The 20,882-nt window shown below is 41.0% G+C and overlaps 2 protein-coding genes across 8 annotated transcripts in view; one reads left to right on the top strand and one right to left on the bottom strand.

Annotated features, from left to right (window-relative positions):
* Positions 1–3,822: 3,822 nt before the first annotated feature.
* On the top strand, positions 3,823–7,929 carry Sfr1 (SWI5 dependent homologous recombination repair protein 1). 2 transcript variants are annotated; one of them, XM_021245547.2, is made up of 4 exons: positions 3,823–4,101; positions 4,753–4,871; positions 5,427–5,834; positions 6,860–7,929. In XM_021245547.2, exons 1-4 carry the CDS (start codon positions 3,903–3,905, stop codon positions 7,049–7,051), a joined length of 918 nt encoding a protein of 305 aa, XP_021101206.1. In that variant the 5' UTR covers positions 3,823–3,902; the 3' UTR covers positions 7,052–7,929. The 2 variants fall into 2 exon arrangements, with proteins under 2 accessions (XP_021101206.1, XP_004866555.1); XM_004866498.2 differs by lacking the exon at positions 3,823–4,101 and adding an exon at positions 4,214–4,614.
* Positions 5,385–20,882, bottom strand: part of Cfap43 (cilia and flagella associated protein 43) — a 97,324-nt gene continuing 81,826 nt past the window's right edge. For 5 of the 6 annotated variants that reach the window (XM_004866501.4, XM_021245546.2, XM_087185726.1 and 2 more), the window contains 6 exons: positions 20,071–20,183; positions 18,953–19,112; positions 15,364–15,528; positions 12,159–12,239; positions 11,373–11,565; positions 5,385–11,095 (listed from right to left, as the gene is read on the bottom strand). In XM_004866501.4, the coding sequence (XP_004866558.2) occupies positions 10,929–11,095; positions 11,373–11,565; positions 12,159–12,239; positions 15,364–15,528; positions 18,953–19,112; positions 20,071–20,183 (879 nt within the window). In that variant the 3' untranslated portion in view covers positions 5,385–10,928. The remainder of the gene's footprint in view (positions 11,096–11,372; positions 11,566–12,158; positions 12,240–15,363; positions 15,529–18,952; positions 19,113–20,070; positions 20,184–20,882) is intronic. The other variant, XM_004866502.4, reaches the window with a different exon arrangement.

Here is a 20,882-nt window from a genome sequence, read left to right as displayed (position 1 = left end):
TCAGAATTATGACTGGAGGCACATCTGAAGAAGACCAGGTCTCAAGATAGAGATGCAATGGCCAGGCCTGCAGGCCTCCCTAGGGGATAAGTAACTTGGAATTATTCTGTAATTAGCACCATCTGGTCCATTAAGTCCAGCTAGGCATCAATCATCCAGGTGGGTGACCAGAGCATCCAGACCCATCCCTTCCCAAACTGCCTTTGTTCTTTCCATATATCCTTGCTATGTGACTCATTTCCCTATTGGATCAATGTTAGCTAAGTAGCTTTACTTGTAATCCTATTGGTTGATTATAGTTTGACCCACATTGTGGCTTTGCTGTATCCATTAACCCTGACAAAGGGCCTCGGTAACAACCCACTCAGGACTCCTTATGTCTCTCAATAAACCTTTCCTACTCTTAACCCTTGTTGTTCCTTAAAATTCATTCTTCAATTTTGGGGGACACAAACTTGGCACATCTGATATCTAGCAGGTTGCAAGTTATAGTTCTCCTACATCACCTTCATGGACCAGTATCCCTCTGGGAAATCCTCTCATCTTCGTCACTCATCTCAGTGAGTACTCTTGGTAGCCTCTTGTTAGGTTTTGAAAATGACCCCTAAACCTTGGAAAACAGAACCTAAGCCCAACCATGCCTGTGGAGGGCTCATGGTCCATTCTCCCCAGGTCTCTCATTAACTCCCTGCTCCAATAGGCAAGTAGATTTCAGGTCATTAAAGACATGGATATGTTTGCTAAGACTTTATCTAAAGATTCATGAGAACTATAGGAGCAATTTATATTCCAGATCCTTTTTTAGTAAATCGAGAGTGTAAAGTAGGTTTCCAATTTGGTATGTGATGACAGTAAAATACAAATTCACATATAGGGAGATCCCTTGATATTAACAACTTGAAGTCAGAAGTGAAGGTCAACAAATGCATGTTTCCGAAATACAGGTTTTTCTGAGTACTTGTTTCTCAAATTCTTTGAAAATCTGGCCAATTAGTCCCATTTCAATATACCAGTTCACATAAGAAGCAAGTCAGAACATTTCCAAGTGGTTGTTTTCCTTTATGTAGCCAGCAAAAACACAGCTCGAAGCATAGGACGTAATGATAAAAGGATTTGGGAGCAGCTGATTTTAGGGACTCATAAAAACAACTCACCCTTCTGCCCCAAGGTATAAATAATATGCAGAGTCTGCACTGTGCTTCCAGTGACATGAAATCATCCTGCTTTTTCTCAGTGAGATTAACTCATGCCAGAGGAGAAGAAATATAAAAATGTAAAGATTGAGATCTCTGGTTTGGTAAAGTGAATAGCACCTGTATTACAATATTATGAATTCTCTCTTGACTTTGTAAATTCCTTGAGGTTAATTTATATACTTCTCTTAAAAATTTAGGAGTGGAATACATATTAATTATATGTGGAGGCACCGAGTTCTCTGCTACTTGCTCTTTAAATTGGGGTTGTCTAGATCATGGCATCCTTAAAAAAAATTTTTTTTAACTCAGCCATAAAGAATGAGAAACTGGAGACATTTGTAGCTAAGTGGATGCACATTGAGGCCATACTCTTAAGTGAAATAAATAGGACACACATGTGTAAATACCAATAGTTTCTCTGGTGTGAAAAGCTAAAAGTGTAAATAAGAATCAAAATGTATAATTGATATTGTGAAATAGGAAGAAAATATCTAAAGAAGTAGGGGAAGTGGGAGGGGTAGGGGAAAGGGAAGAAGGGGAAAGAAAAAATATGAGAAAAGGAAAAACATGGAAACAAAGTCTTCGTAAATAGGGAAGGGTGGAGGGGGTGAAGGGAGGGCAGGGGAATGGGGAAAAAATAAGAACCAAGATACATCATGTACAGGTACAAGATCCCAATGAAGAATGTAACTGTATTGCACACCTAAAATGTACCGATAAACTAAATGGAAAAAAAACTTTTTCTGAAGAGATATGTGAAGGAATTCATTTGTGCGATGCATTTATATAACTCAATCAGGAAATGGTGAATATGAAGTGTGATTAAAAAAACAGTGAATGTTTAAAAGATGTATTAAAGTAAAACACATTGACATTAATTCTCCCTCAAAATATCTCCCCTTGCTGTGAAGACATTCATCCCCTTGTTCTTACTACTTTCTGAAGCAGTTCTGAAAGCTCTTTTGTGTCTTTAGGAGGTGTGATAATGCAGTGAATGCTGCTGCCCAGTGCTATCCAACAGGAAGGCAGTCTCACAAAAATATGGTGTGTCTTTATCCAACTTATTCACCAGTTCTGGCACCATGTGGCTTCTCGGCTCTTTTCCAAAGTCAAAATGACCACGAAAGGTAAACATTTTGACTTGATTCAGGATATGGAAGCAGCCATGAAGGTGCAACTAAAGACAGTCATGAAAGAGTGTTACTGGGTTTTGGGGAGCTAGAGTATCTTTCTACAGGTAGTCTTTAGGTTCCTTCTGTCCTGAACAAAGAATTGGTTAAGACAAGCACAAAAGGTAGTGAGATTTTACATTTATTAAAAGTATGAAAAGAAACATGCTCTGCAGAGATAGCTGCAGGCCAATGAAAGGTAAGAAGAGAATGGAATAAGTAAAGGTAAGAAAAGAAGTACACCATAAATGGTGAGAGCAGACCACTGTGGAAGCAAGAGTGCCAGTGGCCATGAGGAAAACGGCAACCACCTTATGTGTCTCCCATTCCTCTGGGTGAAGTGATCTAGGCCATTCTATCAAAAACCTACTTGGGTTCTCTGAGAAGAATTTGAGACAGCTCTCTGATTGTTTCCATATGGGAACCCTTCTGCCCACTTGTCCCCGAACTTTGTGATAGGCAGATCACCGCCCACTTCCCCAGCCAGTTTGCCACACCCTGATCTCCTGCCTCAGGAGGACTTCTAGAACTGCTTCACAAAGTGGGAAGAAAGATGGGATAAGTGTGCGCAAAGGGAGATTAATGGCAATGTGTCTTCTACTGTAATTTTAACAATTTAAACATTCTCTTATTTTTAGATGACACTGCATATATTCATAATGATTTACTTCCTAGGTATCTACCACTGTTCCAGCTGCTTCTCATGAATTCTTCTTTAATTTTCCAGTATCTAGGATAGAGATATGATTATCCTCACTTTACAGATGAGGAGACTGAAGCACAAAGACATTGCATTACTGAGCAGGTACAATCTGGTGCCAGGACTTGAACCTAGGAAATTCGACTCTAGATCACTGCATTGTATTCAGGGTCTGAATTTACACCTGAAACTACTCCCCTGTGAGGCACTGCTAACAGCAGTTTATAAAGTGCGGACATTTCACACGGCCTTTCCTTGATCAGGCGGCTACAAAGACTGGCCTGGGTAATTCCCGACTTGCATGCGCCTCAGGTGTTACTCAGCGGCCTCGCCCGGGTCCCCACCCAGGTGAGTCCTGCTGGCGATTGCCACACCCGACTTTGGGCTGAGGATGCTCTCTGCTCGGGGCTCTGCAGCAGGCCGCTACCATCGCCAACATCTCAACTGGTACCCACTCGGCTGTGCTTAGCAATGTCTCCTGGGCTACAGCAGGTTTCCGTGGGAGACATTTTCTGTGAGATTTGACTAAGAAATGCGAAGCCACGCCGAGGGCTTTAGGGAGACAAGATCCGAACGAGCGCTTCGTCCAGCTGAGTGTGCGGGAGGCTCGGGCCGCTCCTAAGCCGCCTGCGGCTCCGGAAACCAGAACCAGCACCACCCTCGGGCTCTGCGCTCCGAGGACGCTCACAGCCGCTGCTTCCGGGATTGCGGGCGGAGTCGCGCCTGCGCTGTGGGGCGCGGGAGCCTGACGGGGCGGGGTGGGGCGGTTCTCGGCGCAGGGAACCCGGAAGCGAGAAGGGAAGGAGGGGACTGAAAACCGAGCGAACGGCAGCGGTGATGGGAAGCGCGCCCCCGCCGGGACCAGACTGTCTTTCCGAAGCGCAGAGCCGCCCTTCTAAAACCACACCCACGCTCGCGGCTGCGCGCGCGCAGTCCCGCGGCTCTCGAGCGGTGGGCGGGGCCGCGCGCGCCATTCTGACCAATCGCGCGTCTCTCCGCCTCCCGGGTGGCTCTGCAGCCCCGTCCCCGCGGCAGGGTCGGTGTACAGCCTGGGCTGCGCGCGCTTTTTGAGCGTTCCGGGGAAGGTGTGGTTCTCCGGGCTGGGAGGCGGCTGGCGCGGGGCGTCGGTGCCCTGTGGAGGAGTTAGTGGCGCTTCCCTTCTGTGGTCGGGGGAACTCTGCCTCGCTGTGGGCTTTCTGCACTGGCGGGAAGGCGGGCGGCCTTTTGTCAGGTTTGACCTCGCCCCACATCGGCGCCTTTGTCCGAGAAGGCAGCCTGGTGGAGTCTCCTTCTCCGTGTCGGCCTGATGCCTTAGGAGAAACAGCCAGGCTGGGCCAAGTGCTTCCCAGGCAGGCTCAGACCTGGCGGCCGCAGCCCCCCTGAAGCGATAGGGACCAAATGAAGGGACTCCTGTCTAGACAGGTGGTTATTCTTCCCCTGTCCCCCAGGAATGTCGATTCTGCTGATGCTTTAGACGGAAAACAAAGTGGCCACAGATATGAGCTGGTTAATTTGTCACGAGAAAAACTAATAGCCCCCGTATGGGAAGGTAAATAGAAAACTGCAAAAGGGGATTACAACAAACTGTGATCAGAAGTTGCTGGCTAACTGAGGGTTCTTTGATACACACTGAGGACTGCAGATGTATGGTTAATTGGATTTGCACCTTATAATTTTTCTGTTTTAGAAGTAGACCAAGATTTCATTTCCAGTATGGAAAGCCCATCAGACTCGCCTGTGACTCGACCTAGCACCCCACAGACCCGTGCGGATCCATCGCCCCATACAAATAGTTCACGGAAAGCGGTATGACAACCTTGGTTCGTTTGGTGGATCCGTTCTGTGCGTCTAGATTTTGTGGCAGTGGTGGTTTTCAGTCTAGTAAGGAGTTAACGTAATGCTTAACACCTCTCTCTTGATTCCCCACCGCCTTCCCAGGGGATTGTCATCTTGAATCAACTGCTTTTATTTAGTTTCAGTCCAGGTTATTACAATAATCCAAACTGAGGAAGTCTGGATCTGTATAATATCCTTAATGAGTTGGTGGCAGTAGGTCTTATCCTCAGTCTGCAAATCTGAAGCACCCAGAGCAGTGTCAGTCGCATGCTGGTTGCTAGACAAACGTCCATTTGTTAAGTATCTCAGGACTGTTTAGAAGTGTGTTGACTTTGTTAAGAAAATGAAACTATTGGAGTGTGTGGAAACTAAAGACATTCTATGACGCTTGTTTTAGATGTATGGGGACAGAAAGCCATCCAGTAGTACCTGCCATAGAAATGCAAGGCCTTTATTTCTAGTAATTTATTTGCATCAACAATATTTTTCTTGATTAATATTTTTAATGTTTTGTACTCTTTCCAGCCCATGAGTGCAACACTTAAAGAAAGATTAAGGAAAACAAGATCTTCATTTAATTCCTGTTGCAGTGTAGTAAAACGTCTTAAAATAGAGAATGAAGAAAATGATGAGACCTTTCCTGAGAAACCAGCATCTTCAACAGAAGAAAACTGTTTGGAATTTCAAGAAAGTTTTAAACACATAGATAGTGAATCTGAAGAAAATACATACTTGAAAAGTACTCTCAAAAATATCACTGCATGTGAATCTAATTCACTTGATACTAGGTCATACAATGCTCTTCAGAAAGATTCTGTGAATGAGAATCTTGAACAAAGATTAATGGAAGAAAGAATAAAATTGGTGAAGCAGGTGCAGGACAAGGAAGATCTCCTTCGGAGACTAAAACTAGTCAAAATGTATAGATCAAAGGTGAGAAGAATTTCAGAACCATTGCATATTTTAAAATTTTTACATAAATTGCAGAGAAGTAATTTCAAAAGTAGGAAGTAAATTTCTTTTAGCATAATAAAATAATAAGCCAAACATCCAAAAACCTGTTTCCAACTTTAACTGAAATGTAAGTTGATTGGAAGAGACCTGTGAATACCAGATAAAACTTTTTAAAGTCCCAGATTTTATGTAACACAGTTGAAGCTCTTCTCTTGTTTCTAGCCCATAGCAATATTGGAAGTATCAACTGTTAGATGTAAATACAGTGGGAATAGAAGTGACAGCTGATAATGAGTAAAACTTTTAAAAAGGGCCACAGAGTGCAGTAAAAGTATTTTTAATAGTGATCCTGTGATCTCCTTCAAATAATTAAAATGTCTTAGGGATTTTGAGAAACATATTAGATTTTAGATTTCAACCCAAATAGGTTAAGTAAATAGCACTTGGGTGTTTGGAAGGAGATAACCTCTGTTTCCTAGATAATTCATGCCTATGTAATTGCTGCTTCTTCCCCAGCAGTGTGGAATAAATGATGGAGTAGCATATCTTTTTTGCTGGCTTGAGTTTTTAGGGTTTGTGAGATTGAATGTGGTATTTCTAATTTCAGTACTGTCATTTTTTTAGAGCAGTTTTAGGCCACAGCAAAACTGAATGGAACATACAATGTAGTGTCATTTTAAAAGCACAATTGTATGGAAAGTGGATTTTTAAACCTGTATTATTGCTTCTTTACCTAGTTTTGTTCTAATGATTTGAATTTTCTCTTGAGAATAAGTTTGTCCCAGAATTTGAACTAAACACAATGGTAGTAGAACTCAAGTTGAGTGATGCTCTAACCTTTCTACGTATACCAGTTCTGCTTTTTCATAGGTAGAAGTTCCATTCATTCCCAGGAATGTTAGCCTTTAAACCTATACAAACTGATTTGGCAGCTTTGATTGAGTTAAGTAGCATGACTGTCTTGTTACTGACATAACCTTCTTTTTTATTTTTGTCTGTTTCAGAATGACCTCTCACAGTTACAGCTGTTGATAAAGAAGTGGAGAAGCTGTAGCCAGCTGTTGCTTTATGAGTTGCAGTCAGCTATGTCTGAAGAGAACAAAAAACTAAGCCTTTCTCAGTTGATAGACCACTATGGGTTAGATGATAAATTGTTACACTATAACAGAAGTGAAGAGGAATTTATAGATGCTTAATTAATAACTTTTTTCTCAGAGTATTTTTTCGTTCTCTTTTTCTGTTTTTCAGTACTGACTGGGAGATCAAACCTAGGCTCTGCACTTTTACCACTGAGCCATACCCCTTGGCTCCTCTCCAGGAAATCTTTGAGAATGACAACTTAATGAAAAGACACTTAGACATTTTAAGGGGAAGATGTTAGCCATTAGGGCAGTGGTGGTGAGCCTACAGCATATGTGCCACAGAGGGCTGTTGGTGTCCTTGAAAGCTCTAAAAGGTTCGCCATCACTGCATTAGATGTAAGGTATCTTGACCATCAGTTTAGGGTACTCTAAAGACATATAAATTAAGTCCTAAAATGACATACAGTATTTTGAATAGATTTAACAAAGAGAATTTGACATTAACAGACATGTTAAAAGCTGGGTTTGGTGGCACTTGCCTGTCTGTAATTCAGGCATCCTGGGAGACTGATGCAGAAGGATGAAAAATTTGGGCTCAGCCTGGCAACCTAGCAAGACCCTGCCCTTCGGGCCAGGGATGGAGCTCAGTGCAAAGGCCCTGGATTCAATCCCCAAATACATGAATGAATGGATGGATGGATGGGTGAGGGATGTAGTTCTGCGTGAAAGCGCCAGTGTGCCTGCGTGTGCACACAAATTTAAACCATGTTTAAAAACTAATTTGGACAGTCCTGGGAACCCGTTTTAATATATTGTTTTGCTTTTTATGACAAAAAGTCTTATTTTCAGTGTTCGTCCAATCTGGTGAATGTCTAGACCTAAACTGGTCCAAAAGTTCTCACCTCCTAAGAGAGAGGTGAACCTTGTTTCCATTCATTTATTATATCTTGTCATCTGCTGATCTCAGATAATTAAACTTATGTCCAAAATTATACTCTTCTCTGCCTTCACATTTTTCACATTCCGCATTTAATGAAGCAGCTGTCCATTTCTTAGGAAATGACCTTACTTTCTACATTAAGATATTCTGCCATACAGGGTTGTTCACATTCATCCTGTCTAGCTTCATCTGTGAAACAGGGAGTGTCTGTTTAGTTCACAGTGACTCCTCAGCCAGAAACCAACCTGTTGTCAAGTTACATATTGTACCTGTCATCTTGGCTGTCTACGGAGACCCAAGCTGGCCTAGTCCCTGAGAATTAAGACTTGAACTCGGGGCAAGAAAGCTCATTCTGTTTGTGGCTGGAGCTGTTAAATGCAAACTTGGAAGCAGCAGAGCTGGCTTCCGTAAGAGTATGTGTGCTTTCTGAGAAAGGTAGAGATAGGTGGGGAGAGCACTTTGTGGGGCAGTGGTTTTACAGCCACTCCTTTTACCAGGTGTATCAGTTTCAGCACAGTCCCTTCTATTGATGTAACCAAGCCTTGATTTGGTACAGCAGGAGACCCCAGGGCCATGGTCTTGTGTCCACCACACACAGAAATCCTAGTTTCTAGACTGCTCTTGCCATTGGCATTTGTGAATCTGGGATTCCTCAATGGACACCTGTAGGTACTGTGCTAGTCCGGTGCCTACCAGCCAGCTTCCACCACAGCTGCCCAGCCAGGGAGCAAAAATGTGGCAGGGGAATTGTTGCCCCTGGTGGTGGTAGTGGCATTCTGGTAGGTCAGTGTGGGGCAACTACTTCGATTTTGGGTTCCACAGCTGTCACTACTGACAGCTGGAGTCACCCTTACATATCCACTTGTGGGACTCTGGTCCTGGAAAAGCTGGGGAATGTAATGGGCCTTCCAGGCACTGGCCCCTGGGCTCACCTGAGAATTCCAGGAACACAGCAGCTACTTGAGAAACAGGAGGTGGGTCATGGAGGATGAATGGGGATTATGGGGCAGTTTCAGATTTGGGGATGTGTGGAGGTAGCCATCTTTTTTTACCATTTCTGTTGAATTTTACTTCCACTTAATGGGAAGGATTTATTGAAAATTACCGAATATCTTCTTTTTATTTATAAAAATGAGAGCTAACCTTTAACAAAATATTTGCGTTGTGCCAAGTTTAAGAGTATAAGTCACGTATTAACACCATAAGTTTAAAGATGAGAAAATTCAAGATTAATAGTTATTTTAAAAACTAAGTGGTTATTTCAAACCAGAGCCAGGATTTGAGCCCAGGCAGTCCAGCAACAGAGCTCATATTCTCTATTCCTATGTATATGACCATGTTCTATATGGCTCAGTTTATATCATTAGTTGATAATGGTAAGGTTTTAAAGGACTAAAAATAGGAACATAATTGCTGTTCAGTAGAAGCTTAGAGGAATCTACCATGAACATAACTGACAGAAGAGTTGGGGTACAAGACCCATGTGTCCTTACCAAACCACCTGCCAGCCTCCAAACCAGAAGATACCTCCTGCTGAAAAGGCTGAAAAGCGTGAGGGTGAGGGCGTCCTGCTAACCTACTCCATCCATTCCTCAAAGCTGAGGCAGCCAAGCCAGAAACACTGTCAGAGTCAACCAGGGTTCATGATGAAGAAACAAACAAAATAGGATGTTTGGTTTGCTAAGACCTGGAATCCACAGAATGTCATCCAGTGAAAAATGCGGCATTAGCTATGAGCAAATGGAGTGTCAGTAGGCACCTTAGGTGATAGGGCACTTCAGTTACGGGGCAGGAGGGGAGGATCAAGTCTAGGACATCCACGGTTGATGGAACTAGCAATGCCAAGTATAAAGTATTTGCACCCCTTGCACACACCCGTGGCCTGGCTCCCTGCTGCCAACAATTCCTGTCCCAGAGATCATCTTAAAGGACCCTAGATACAGGAACTGTTATTAGTGGACACTTCCTTACTGATTAGCCCACTATGTCAGAAGTTACTCTAGTGCCAAGGAGGGGAGCCATCAGAATGATGTTGGTCTTGACACTGACCCATTCCGGCCTGATCACTATGAGGGTGAGCAATGGGACAGCTCTCTTGCTTTACCTGCGCCTGTCTATACTGGATGTGGTACTGTGGATCAAACTTAACATTTGCTTTATAAATTGCAGAGCTGCAGGGACTGCATTGCTGGAGACCGTGGTCAGTGATCCCAGTGTTAGCACCTTACCATGCAGCAGTCCACCAGCTATGAAGGGTGAGGAAGTTTTCTGCCGATTAGTTTTCTCATTGCATAGTTATCACTATCTACATGAGCAAAGCAACAGAAGAAAGCACTTTTTTTTTTGCTAAGCCGTGTTGGGTAGGGAACAAATTTGAGCTCTATCACAGTAAGAAATGAAGATTATGTTTTCAAAATATGTCATAATTGACAAATGATGTAAGTCTTGGAAAAAGTAAATTCTCATTGATAGAACAAGGATTAATCTTCAAATTCTGGTAATTTTGAATGAATAAAATAAATCTTGAGCCAGCCAGTGTGGCATGTGCCTGTCATCCCAGCACACACTCTGGGGGGCTGAGTCAGGAGGATTGCAAGTTTCAGCCCAGCCTGGGCAACTGAGTCGACTTAGTGAGACCCTGCTTCAAAACAAAAAGGGGCTGGGCCATCGCTCTGTGGAGGGTCCTGTGGTCAATTTCCAGTACTGCAAATAAATAAGTAGAATACTGTGTTTTTCAGAATGGGGATTGAACCTAGGGCCTTGCACATATTAGACAGGTGTTCTCCCACTCAGCCTGGCATTGAACACTCTCTGTCTTCATATCTTGTTCTTTCTTGAATGAAAATAGTTCTTTTACACACTTATTCATGCAGGACAAAAATTTATATACTGATTACAAGGCTAAAATTAAACAATTTACTATTAAAAACATGCAACTAAGAGGTGACTTTACTTAAATTTCATAATATGAAAGAAAGAGAAAGAAATCATTTTACCCAAATGGAACGATTTTTGAAATGACTGGTTAGGCCTTTGGTTCCTGCTAGTGCTTTACATTTTAACAAGAGCAGGGAATGTTTTCATCCTTAGTCTTTCAACTTCAGCCTGGAGTACTGAGATCTGGGCGGCTTGTACTTTGGAAATATTTGTCAGCTTTTGCTGTTGCATCATACTTTTGTATCGTTCCTTGGCAATCTTTTCACAAGTCAGCGTAGACCCTATCCCCAAATCCAAGGTGCAGGAATTAGTTGGATTATTACCAACACTTTGAAATACAAAAGCAGCACCCAGAAGCAACTGTGTGGAAGAAATTCTCCTAGCTTTATAACTAGCGTACAGATTTCAGAAACACCAATTACCTTTTTTTTTTGGTACCGGGGATGGAACTCAGGACCTTGTGCTTGCGAGGCAGGTGGCGGAACCACTGAGCTAAATCCCTGGCCCCTACCAATTACTTTAAAGACACTTACAGCTGGATGAAGAAAAAAGCCTTACCTATTGCATTGCAGATGTCCTGTCTCTCTGAGACAGCTACCAGCTCTTCTCGTAGATTGCAGCTTAGAGTATAATTTGCTGTGTCTTTTTGATTGTTGAACTTTCCCAATTTTTTGAGTAGTTTTTTGCAGTTATTGACATTCTTTTTGTGGGTCTGAAAATTTTGTGCCCATGAAACCCCACAAAAATAATACTGAAAAAATGTAATTTATAAAGACATTCTTATATTTGAAATAAATGACCATCACTAAGACAACATCTTATTTTGTCTCCCTAGTGCCTGCCATATCCACAGTAGACACTCAAATTATTTGTTGAAAGGTAAAACAGTATGTTAATACATTTTAGAAAAAAATGTTATATATTCTTAAAAATTAGGGAATTTTTTTAAAGTTTCAGATTACTTCGTTTTCATCTTATGTATGTCTTATAATAAAAACTCAGCATTTGCTATTCAGTTATGATAAGACAAAACCTTTACAGTGTCAAGGAAAGACTGTCATAAATAATAATAGATTATCATAAATCATATATGTTGCATAAATCATAACTTAATGTGAAACCGGAAATCCCTTTTTAGTCACATATGTCCCCAGAGGTTAATTCTAATATTTAAAAAATACTTCAGTCTATACCACAGGTTATGGTTGCCTCTAATTCCCTTATGAATACCAGTAAATGATCAAGATTCTGTTAGGTTCTAAGTTCATGATTGAGACACTATTGTCTTGCTTAAATGATTCACAACTGTTGGAATTGTAATGATCAATATCTTTTGAAACTTACCTTATCTAAAACATTAATGGTTTGCTCCATTATTCCAATCTGAAGAGCAATCAAAGACTCATAGTTTGGTTCATTTAGGTACTTGAAGAGAAAAACATATGTAGGAATATTTTTTTCTATTTCTTTCAATAGGTAACTTTATTGTAGTTTTAAAAAAATTACTGGTTTTCTTAACAAATATCTATGTTAGTTAAAACTGATTTGATTTTTATGCCATATGTACTCGTATCAGCCATCAGTACATTGATCTGTATACTATTACAAATGCCTTGGCTGTTTTCTCTTTCATTCATTCATTCATTTATTCAACACATTGATTATTTATTAAATGTCCCACTTGAGGCCTACATTAACAGAATTCTGGTTAAAGATAATGAAGGTGACATAAAAGTAGATAACATGACCTAGTCTTCAAAAGAAAGAGAACACACAGACATGATTACTTGCCAGAAGAAATGTAAAGTGTTAGCAAATACAAAGGTGGTTTGTTATGGGATGGGATAACAAATCCAGAAAGGATTTATGGAGGAGTTGACAAACTAAACCTGGGAGAACAGGTAGACTTGAGATGTGCAAAACAAAACAAGGAAGAAAAGGAAGAAAGGAAGGAAGAAGGGAAGGAAGGGAGGGAGGGAGGAAGAAAGGGAAGAAGGAAGGGGAGGAAGGAGAGGAAAAGAGAGGGAAGTAGAAGGAAAATAGGAAGAGGAGGAGGAGAAGGGAAATGCTGATGAACAAGAGGAAAAGTGGCAAATGAATTCGAGTCAGAAAGTTAAGCTGAAAGACACTGCCCACCTAAGGACCTCATAATTCATTTGCTAATTAATAAGTATCAGTTAAAAATGTTTGAGCAAGGTAGTAATGTTATTAGAGTGAAATAGAAATTAAAATCGACAGCAGTATACAAGTCAAAAAACAGACTAAATAAAATTTAAAATTTAGAAAAAAAATTTTTAAAGGAAAGAGAGAATTTAGAAACTAATTTTAACTAGGTGTGGTGGTGCCTGTGATCCTAGCAGTCTGGGAGGCTGAGGGAAGAGGACTGAAAGTCTGAGCCCAGCCTGGGCAATTTAGGTACTTAGTGAGACCCTGTCTCAAATAAAAGGGGTGGGGGTTGCTGGGGATGTGGCTCATGTAGCTCTAATGGGGCCCTGGGTTCAGTCCCCATTACTCATTTTAAAAAATGAAACTGATTGTAAGACTGAATCATTGAAACCAGGACTGAACTGGGACAGAAGCCGTGGTGATGGAGACCTCCCTGAGTGAGCTGCAAATTCATAGATTGCCTTTTCACCTTAAAAGTCTGAGTCTGCCTATTGGCCCACAAGGCTCGCCTGAAGAGCCAGCAGTGGGTGTGTGGGAAAGGAACAGCTCCCCACCCACTGGTTACAGCAGAGCTGTCAGTGATCCGTGACGCTGTGACATCTTGGATGGCAAGGCAACGGTGCAGCTAAGGGCAATGTGACTCGTCCATAAAACATCTATAGAGGCAGAAATTAACCTATGGGAAAGACAAGCTTCCCATTAGTCTATGAGCTGTTCCTGCTAGAATGTCTCGTTCCCTTGTTGCTAGGACCACGCTCACATCAGTGCTCTCCACTCAGCTGTTCCCTGCACGGCCCCTCACCCCTTCAAGAAGCTGTGTGTTCAACAGTGCCAATAGCACCTTAGAAATATCCTGCACACCCTTTCAAAAGACAGTGCCTACTTGATTGATATCTATAAAAAGATGTCAGGTAATTATACCTGGAAAACTAATGGAGTAACTTTAAAGAAATTGAAAATTCAGGTGGAGAGTCTTACAAAAGACTGCTTTATGTTACAACTATAGCTTTGGTCCCATCTTTAATTGAGAAACATTTATCTGTATAAACATATTTTTGGATATCTATCTATCTATCTGTATTTGTATCTCTACAGAAAGGCTCTAAAAAACATTTGAGTAAAATATTTGGTTCCCTTTTCTATAATTATCCTTTAAAACCCATATAGATATATTTGGTTTGTCTGTCTTTATAGGACATATAGTGCACCATATGGTGTTCATGTCTTGTTCCCCACTTCTCACTTCTGTCACCAGCTAATACATGTTCATGCCACTTTTAGTGTAAAAGTTACAGATCTATCAGGTCTGTGGTTTAAGTTGCCATGCTACTAGAAAGTGTTGTTTCTCTTTCCAGCTGTTTATCTCTTCCTGGAAAAAGTAGTATCTCTCTGTAGCATTATGGAGTTTTAGTGGAACCAAATTTTGCCATTAAAAACTGGCGTTATATTGAACTACACATTGGGAAATAAATCAGAATAAAAATTTTTACTTTCAAAAAACCCCCACAATAAATAGTGCCAAAGTCCAGGAGAAGGTGTCTTAGCCTGATAGGAGCTCTGACTATCCTGGGCCCCCATTTATGCATTGAGATCTTGTCTTGTCTTTGGTTATCTTGCTGCCATACCCTTGGTCAGGTGATTGGAGGTCTGATCAGCCTCTGATACCATGGAAATAAAGAGAGAATAAACAGATAAACAGGGGAGACTTGGAAGGCACAGGAAAAAGAGAAACCAAAGACAACTGAAACTTTCAAGAACAGAAATAAGCAAATCAAGAAGAGCTTTTGGCAGGGGGAAAATATAGAACTGGTGCTTGAGGGAGGTGAGGGACACAGAGCTTAGGTTGGAAGGGAATTGGACTGGAACCCAGAGAGCTGGGATTAGACTTTTAGAACTGATCACTGATGTTAGAAGAACAGAGATTATCATCAAAGAAGGCATGGAAAGGAACACCAACCCAAGGCAGAATCTTAAAGAAAGGTTATATTTAAGACATAGATGCAAAAGAGTTAAAGAGGCAAAGTGGTCTGACATGTTGGAAGAAAAATAGGAAAAACTATGGGTAATAAAAGCCAAAGGAATGAGATTTCTAGTTGATCAAGCTAAGGAGAAGTGAAGGATGATAAAGAAGCACTGGAATGAACAATTAAGAACTAACACCTCAGTGAACTGTAAGATGGAACTGTGCTGCCTGAATGGGTCCTACAGATGTGGAGGTAGTAAGTGTAAACTACTAGGAAAAAAAGAATTCATAGCAACATGAGAAAATCCTTCTGGTTTGGTATATGCTTGAGATCATGGAAGCTTCATATTAAATACTGGCTAAATGACTGCATAAATTAATGAATGAAGTTAAAACTATGTAGGGCTAGGGACAACTTACTTTTTGACGATCTCTTGAAAAAAACAGCATCTGAATATCCCAAGCCTTCTGATTGAGATCTTCCATTTCCATCTCCATTTTCTTATGATCCCACTCAATCTGATATATTCCTTTGTGTACATCTTTACTTTCCATCATACTAGCAATTTTCTTTTGTCCTTGAGTCTTAAAAAAGTACAATTGGTATTCATATAATATGATTCTGCATACAGAATTACAGGCTACTTAAAGCAGAAGCTATCTCAGAAAATGCTTGGGGCACAGAGATAATCTTTTTAACATGCAGCAAATATTTAAAAATGAGTCCTAAGGCCAAAGATCTAGCTTTTGGAACTTCATACTACCTTCTACTCTTTAAAAAAAATTATTAGTAAATGTTTGCGATACAAATTAAATACCTTCATTATGGGAAATTGGTACATATACATATTGCATCTTCGTGCCTTTTTTTTCTTCTTCTCCTACCCCATCTGCCTCCATTCTCAGCACTATTTCTATTATTTTCATCTTCTGATGATAGCTTGGCCTCTCAATTCCTTGGGTTTCCTACTTTCAATGACCTTTTCTTCACTGTATTTCAGCCACCCAACTCCCATGGTTATACCCTTGCTCTTGACATCAATAGCTCCAAAACCTAAAGTTGAAGCATTTCTCTAGAACATTCTTACTCAGCTGGGGGAAATGTGTTGTCCCATCAGGACGCAATATGCTTTATGCTATGTTTGGAGACATTTTTGGTTGACACAACTGGAAAGCATCTAGTATGTTGAGGCCAGGGATGCTGCTAAACATCTGCAAAACACAGCCCCCCCCCCCCCCCCCCCCCCCGCCCTGGCCAAACAACCTTCTGGCCCCCCATGAGTGACAAGGTTGAGACATGCTGTTTTAGAGCTCTATCTTCTTCTTTTTTTTTTTTTTTTTGGTACCAGGGATCGAACTCTGGTCCTTGTGCTTGCGAGGCAGGCAGAGGAACCACTGAGCTAAATCCCCATCCCTGAGCTCTATCTTCTTTATGTCTTCCTTTCAGTCAACTTTTTTTTTGTAGGATGTAGCTTTAATCACTATCATCATTCCCCTTTCATAACATTCAACCATCCCTGATGGAGCCCTTCTCCCCACCCTCCACTGAGACTACACCTAGCAAGTACACAAATCTGTCCTCCTTGGACCGTTTCTCTCCTGGCTTCCTCCTACTTTACTCCTCCACTATCTCCTTACCTGTTCTCTTCTCTGCTAGACCTTTCAGAGTTGGATTTGGGGTGTAGGCTCAAACTCCCTTTTCTTTGCTCTGCCTCTAGGTGGTCTCAAACAATCTCACAGCTTGAATGACCTATATTTAACATCTGTATGCAGTAATTCATATGTAATTATCTGTGTGTGAGCTGTACAGGCAGCTCTTCTCAACCCTGAGCTCTGTCTCCTTTGCATTTCTGTTGGATTATATATGCATCTCAAGTTAACAAAGGTTAACACCCTTTACTATATGCCCTTTTGGCCGTGTCAGTTAATGACACCACCATCTACTCAGTTGCTCAATCCAAAATTTTAGGAGTTATTTTTTATCCCTTTCTTTATCTTTCACATTCAACCCACAGAGTGTTGCTTCCCCTATACCATGAAAAATCCAAGCAAACTCCAAAATCGTGAGAGCACTGAGATCACAGAGCAACGAGGTATCCTGAAACCTAAGAAAATAAGGAGCAACCAAGCAGAAGGAGAAGCCAAGCACTGGCTGATTTGTAGGAGAATGTGGAGGGAAGCCACACTTGGCACCATTAAAGGAGTTATAAAGAATTTAGACAATTTTTTTAATACATTGCTAAGGCCAAGCATGAGTGCCTATGAGAGTACAGATCTGGTGGGGGCAGAGACAAACAAGTGCTCTCTCTCCCTTGCAGGTCCCTCCCTACCGGGCGCATCCCATTGGCCAGAAAGACAGGCAGCTGTGCAGGAAGCTGCAGAGGCCACTGGGGGTACAGATCCGGAGAAGCAGGGAACAGCACTCTGGGACAGGCATGAACCAGCCAGACCCTTCTGCCGTAGAGAAGAAAGGTTTTTAGCCCCTGGGAGAAGAGCAGCAAATCCTGTCACCTCCAGGGCCAGAGTATGAACGATTCTGTCCAGAGGAAGAGGACAAACTGAATTGAAACAAAACTTTTCACTCCCATAGAAGAGGCAGTGGTGGGGAAACCCCAAACACTATCAACCATAAACTCTAGATTTATTAAAATTATCCTCCAAAGATGAAAGCCAAGCCAGGTGGGACACACCTGGAACCCCAGCTACTGGAGAGGTAGAGGTGGGAGGATCTCAAGTTTGGGGTCAGCCAGGGCAACAAAGTAAGACCTCATTTCAGCTGCTCGGGAGGCTTGGCTGAGGCAGGAGGATGACAAGTTTGAAGACAGTCTGGACTCCTCAGTGAGACTCTGTCTCAGAATAAAAGTTTAAAAAAGAGGACGGGGAGAAAGGGAGGTAGCTCAGTGGCAGAGGACTTGCCTAGCATGGGTTCAATCCCCCGGCACCACACACATACACACACACACACAGTAACCATGTAAGTGAATATACAAGCTAGAATTGTTCTATTTGGTTTATAACTACTTTTTTCTCCATGATGTAAAAGAATAATGCATAAATCAATAATTTGAAATCTGTTAATCAGCACATACTGTGAAAAGATGCACCAATGGCAGCATAAGGGAGAGGATAGCATTAAGGGAGCAGACTTTTGCACACTATTGAAGCTAAACTGGCATTAATTCAGATTTGTTCAAAATAATAAAGTTTAGATATCATCATAATTCCCAGAGAAATCACTAAGAAATTAAATGAAAATCACAGAGAAAAGAAAATGAGAAAGGAAGGTCTAAGCAGTGCACTGTAAAACATGGTATTAAAAACAGAAGAAGACAGACCTTGCATCAGTAATCTGACTTTATACTTACGGCACTAGAAAAGGAACAAATTACAACCACAGCCAGGATAAGGACAGATTAAGATCAGAAAAGAAATAAGTAAAATAGAAGATAGAAAAACAATACGGAGAATCAGTGAAATACAAAACTAATTCTTTGAAAAAAGTCTAAAGGGGCAAATGTTTAGCTAGGCTAAGTAAAAAAGACCCGAATGTCTAAAATCAGAACTGTGATCAGAGATATTACTATCAATGCTCTATAAATTTAAAGGATTACATAATGAAAATTATATATACAATGTATAAACTGTATCTCAGTAAAATGAACATTTAACTCCATGGTCCCAAACTTTCTGGACCTTCGATTTTAAAAAAGTTTTATTTTTATTAACACGTTTGTAGTACATAATGACTGCAATCAACTTGGGAAGTTGGAATTATACTTGTCGGAGGGGTTAGGATTATCTGGGGAGTTTTACAAATTACTCATGCCTGGGATAGGGGCTGGGAACATTGTAAAGTCCTTCAGGTGATTTTAATGTGCAGCTACAGTTAGGGTAGAAGCCACTAATTTAAATGAATTTAAATTACGTGCCACGGACATAAGAGAACAACATAACATTTGGCAGGCAGTATGCTATGTTGTCTTTTTCCTCTGTAAGAAAGTATAATTACCCGAATTACAGAATTCAGGTCTTCAATGATGGTCCTATTGATGAGAATTGCATCAGGATACTGTAGAGTTTGCTGGAAATTCTCCAGTTCTACTTGTCCTTGTTTAAGAAGAATTTGTATCGTCAAATTCAACTGGTATTTTACTTTGTCTTCCTGCAATCTAAATTGAAAAAGACATCAAAGCAAGTAGTTGTAATACATTTATATTTCAAATTTTACCTAGTACCTGAGAATATAAAATTCAAGTCAGCTTAAGGAAAACGTACTAGACATTAGTGTGACAAGAATTTCCTCAATGGTAAACATTCCGAGGTCCCTCCAGTATCTGTTTGTACTGACTTTGAATTACAATTGGATTGTTCACAGAAGAGCACGGACAGAAATACATTCATAAAATTTCACTTAGGATCGAGGAAATATTGTATAGTTTTGGTTGTAGTAAAAAATGAGGAAAACAGAGATGCTGCCAAGTGCAAAGACTATTAAAGTTCTAATTTATTGATTCATTGATTTCTGATACTGTATTAACAATATTTCATTTATATGCTACTTAGCAAATCTATTTCTGCATAATTCATATTTCTGTCTGAAGTCTAGACCAGAAAATGAGGAACAATGATGAAATGGGGAACACTGAAGTATTTATTCATGTAGCTATAAATGGGGCCTTTTCGAAGCAAGGATTTGAAGAGAGGATAGAAATCGCAAGAAAGAAGTACAGGCTGCCCTGAAGAGACGCATGTGGCTGGTAGGTGTCCGCGTGGAAACTGCCGGACGCCTGTTTGATTTTCCACACAGCTTACACAGCGTGAGCCACAAAGGACATACTGCCAGACACAGGCCCTTTGCGTTTTTATGCGCAAGTGCCAGTTCTAAGAAATATTACGATTTTCTAAAACTTGCTTCTTTATATTAAGAGCAACGGAACGCGTGGTAAGCTCCTCCCTGAAACAAGTGTTGTGTAACAAAACGCACTTTTCAAAATAGCCATTTTCCACCCAGTGCCCGGACTGTGGCAGCTGTGAACTGGACTGGGGGGCCGAGGGGTTCTCCCCGGTGAGGACCCAGCCTGCCTGGACGCCGCCCCCCAGTAACCCTGAATGAAAGTTTCCAATTACAGGATGAGTTCCTGGCACACTTTCTCCATCTCCTGCTGCACCTTTTCATCATCCTCCACTCTCTTGCGGAGAAAAGCTGTCATTTCCATTAAGCCAGCCGCTTTCTGCTTCACCTGCAAACACCCAACGGGAAACACCTCAGGACACAAGGAACTTCAACTTCGCAAAACACAAGTCTTTAACCTTGTTTTTGTTTCTTTGCCACAAATCGTTACCAAGCCCATTTTCTAAGATTTAATAAAAATTTAAATCCTTGCCATTATGTAATATCAAATGTGTAAAACTTGCATGGGACATTCCATGAAAAATGTGAAGAGTATCAAATGGCTTCTTGCTGAAAACCAAGTATGCAAGCAACTAATATTTTTATATCTTATTTTGAAATTTGTTCCCATCAACTTGGATACAATTATAAATTCATAGATATGTGAACAAAAGACGTGCCAGCCCGATGCATGTGGTACTGAGATTAGGGAACTTGAGGAAGGGAGGAAGGGAGTGGGCAGGGAGCAGCAAAGGAGAGATTCTCTTCCAAATAAACCTGCTTTCAAATTTTTACCCTTCGGTACACTATTTTTCTATTTTAGTGAAACTATAAATCTGATTCTGGTGAGCTAAATATGATTCCAATCTATGCAAAATGAGATCATCAGTAAAAGAAAGTTGTCTCATCTTGAAGAATAGAATGTGAGCCACAAATAAATTTTAGTATTGTAGTAGCCATGTTATGAAAGTGAAATTAAATGAAGTTAATTTTACTAATATATTTTATATCCAAAATGTTACATGTCAACCTATAATCATACAAGAAA

This window comes from Heterocephalus glaber, unplaced genomic scaffold, assembly GCF_053883595.1.
Source record: "Heterocephalus glaber isolate CG9 unplaced genomic scaffold, H.glaber_assembly_v1.0 deba00001498, whole genome shotgun sequence".
In the NCBI taxonomy this organism is placed as follows: Eukaryota; Metazoa; Chordata; class Mammalia; order Rodentia; family Bathyergidae; genus Heterocephalus; species Heterocephalus glaber.
This window is presented reverse-complemented; position numbering and strand designations above follow the sequence as displayed.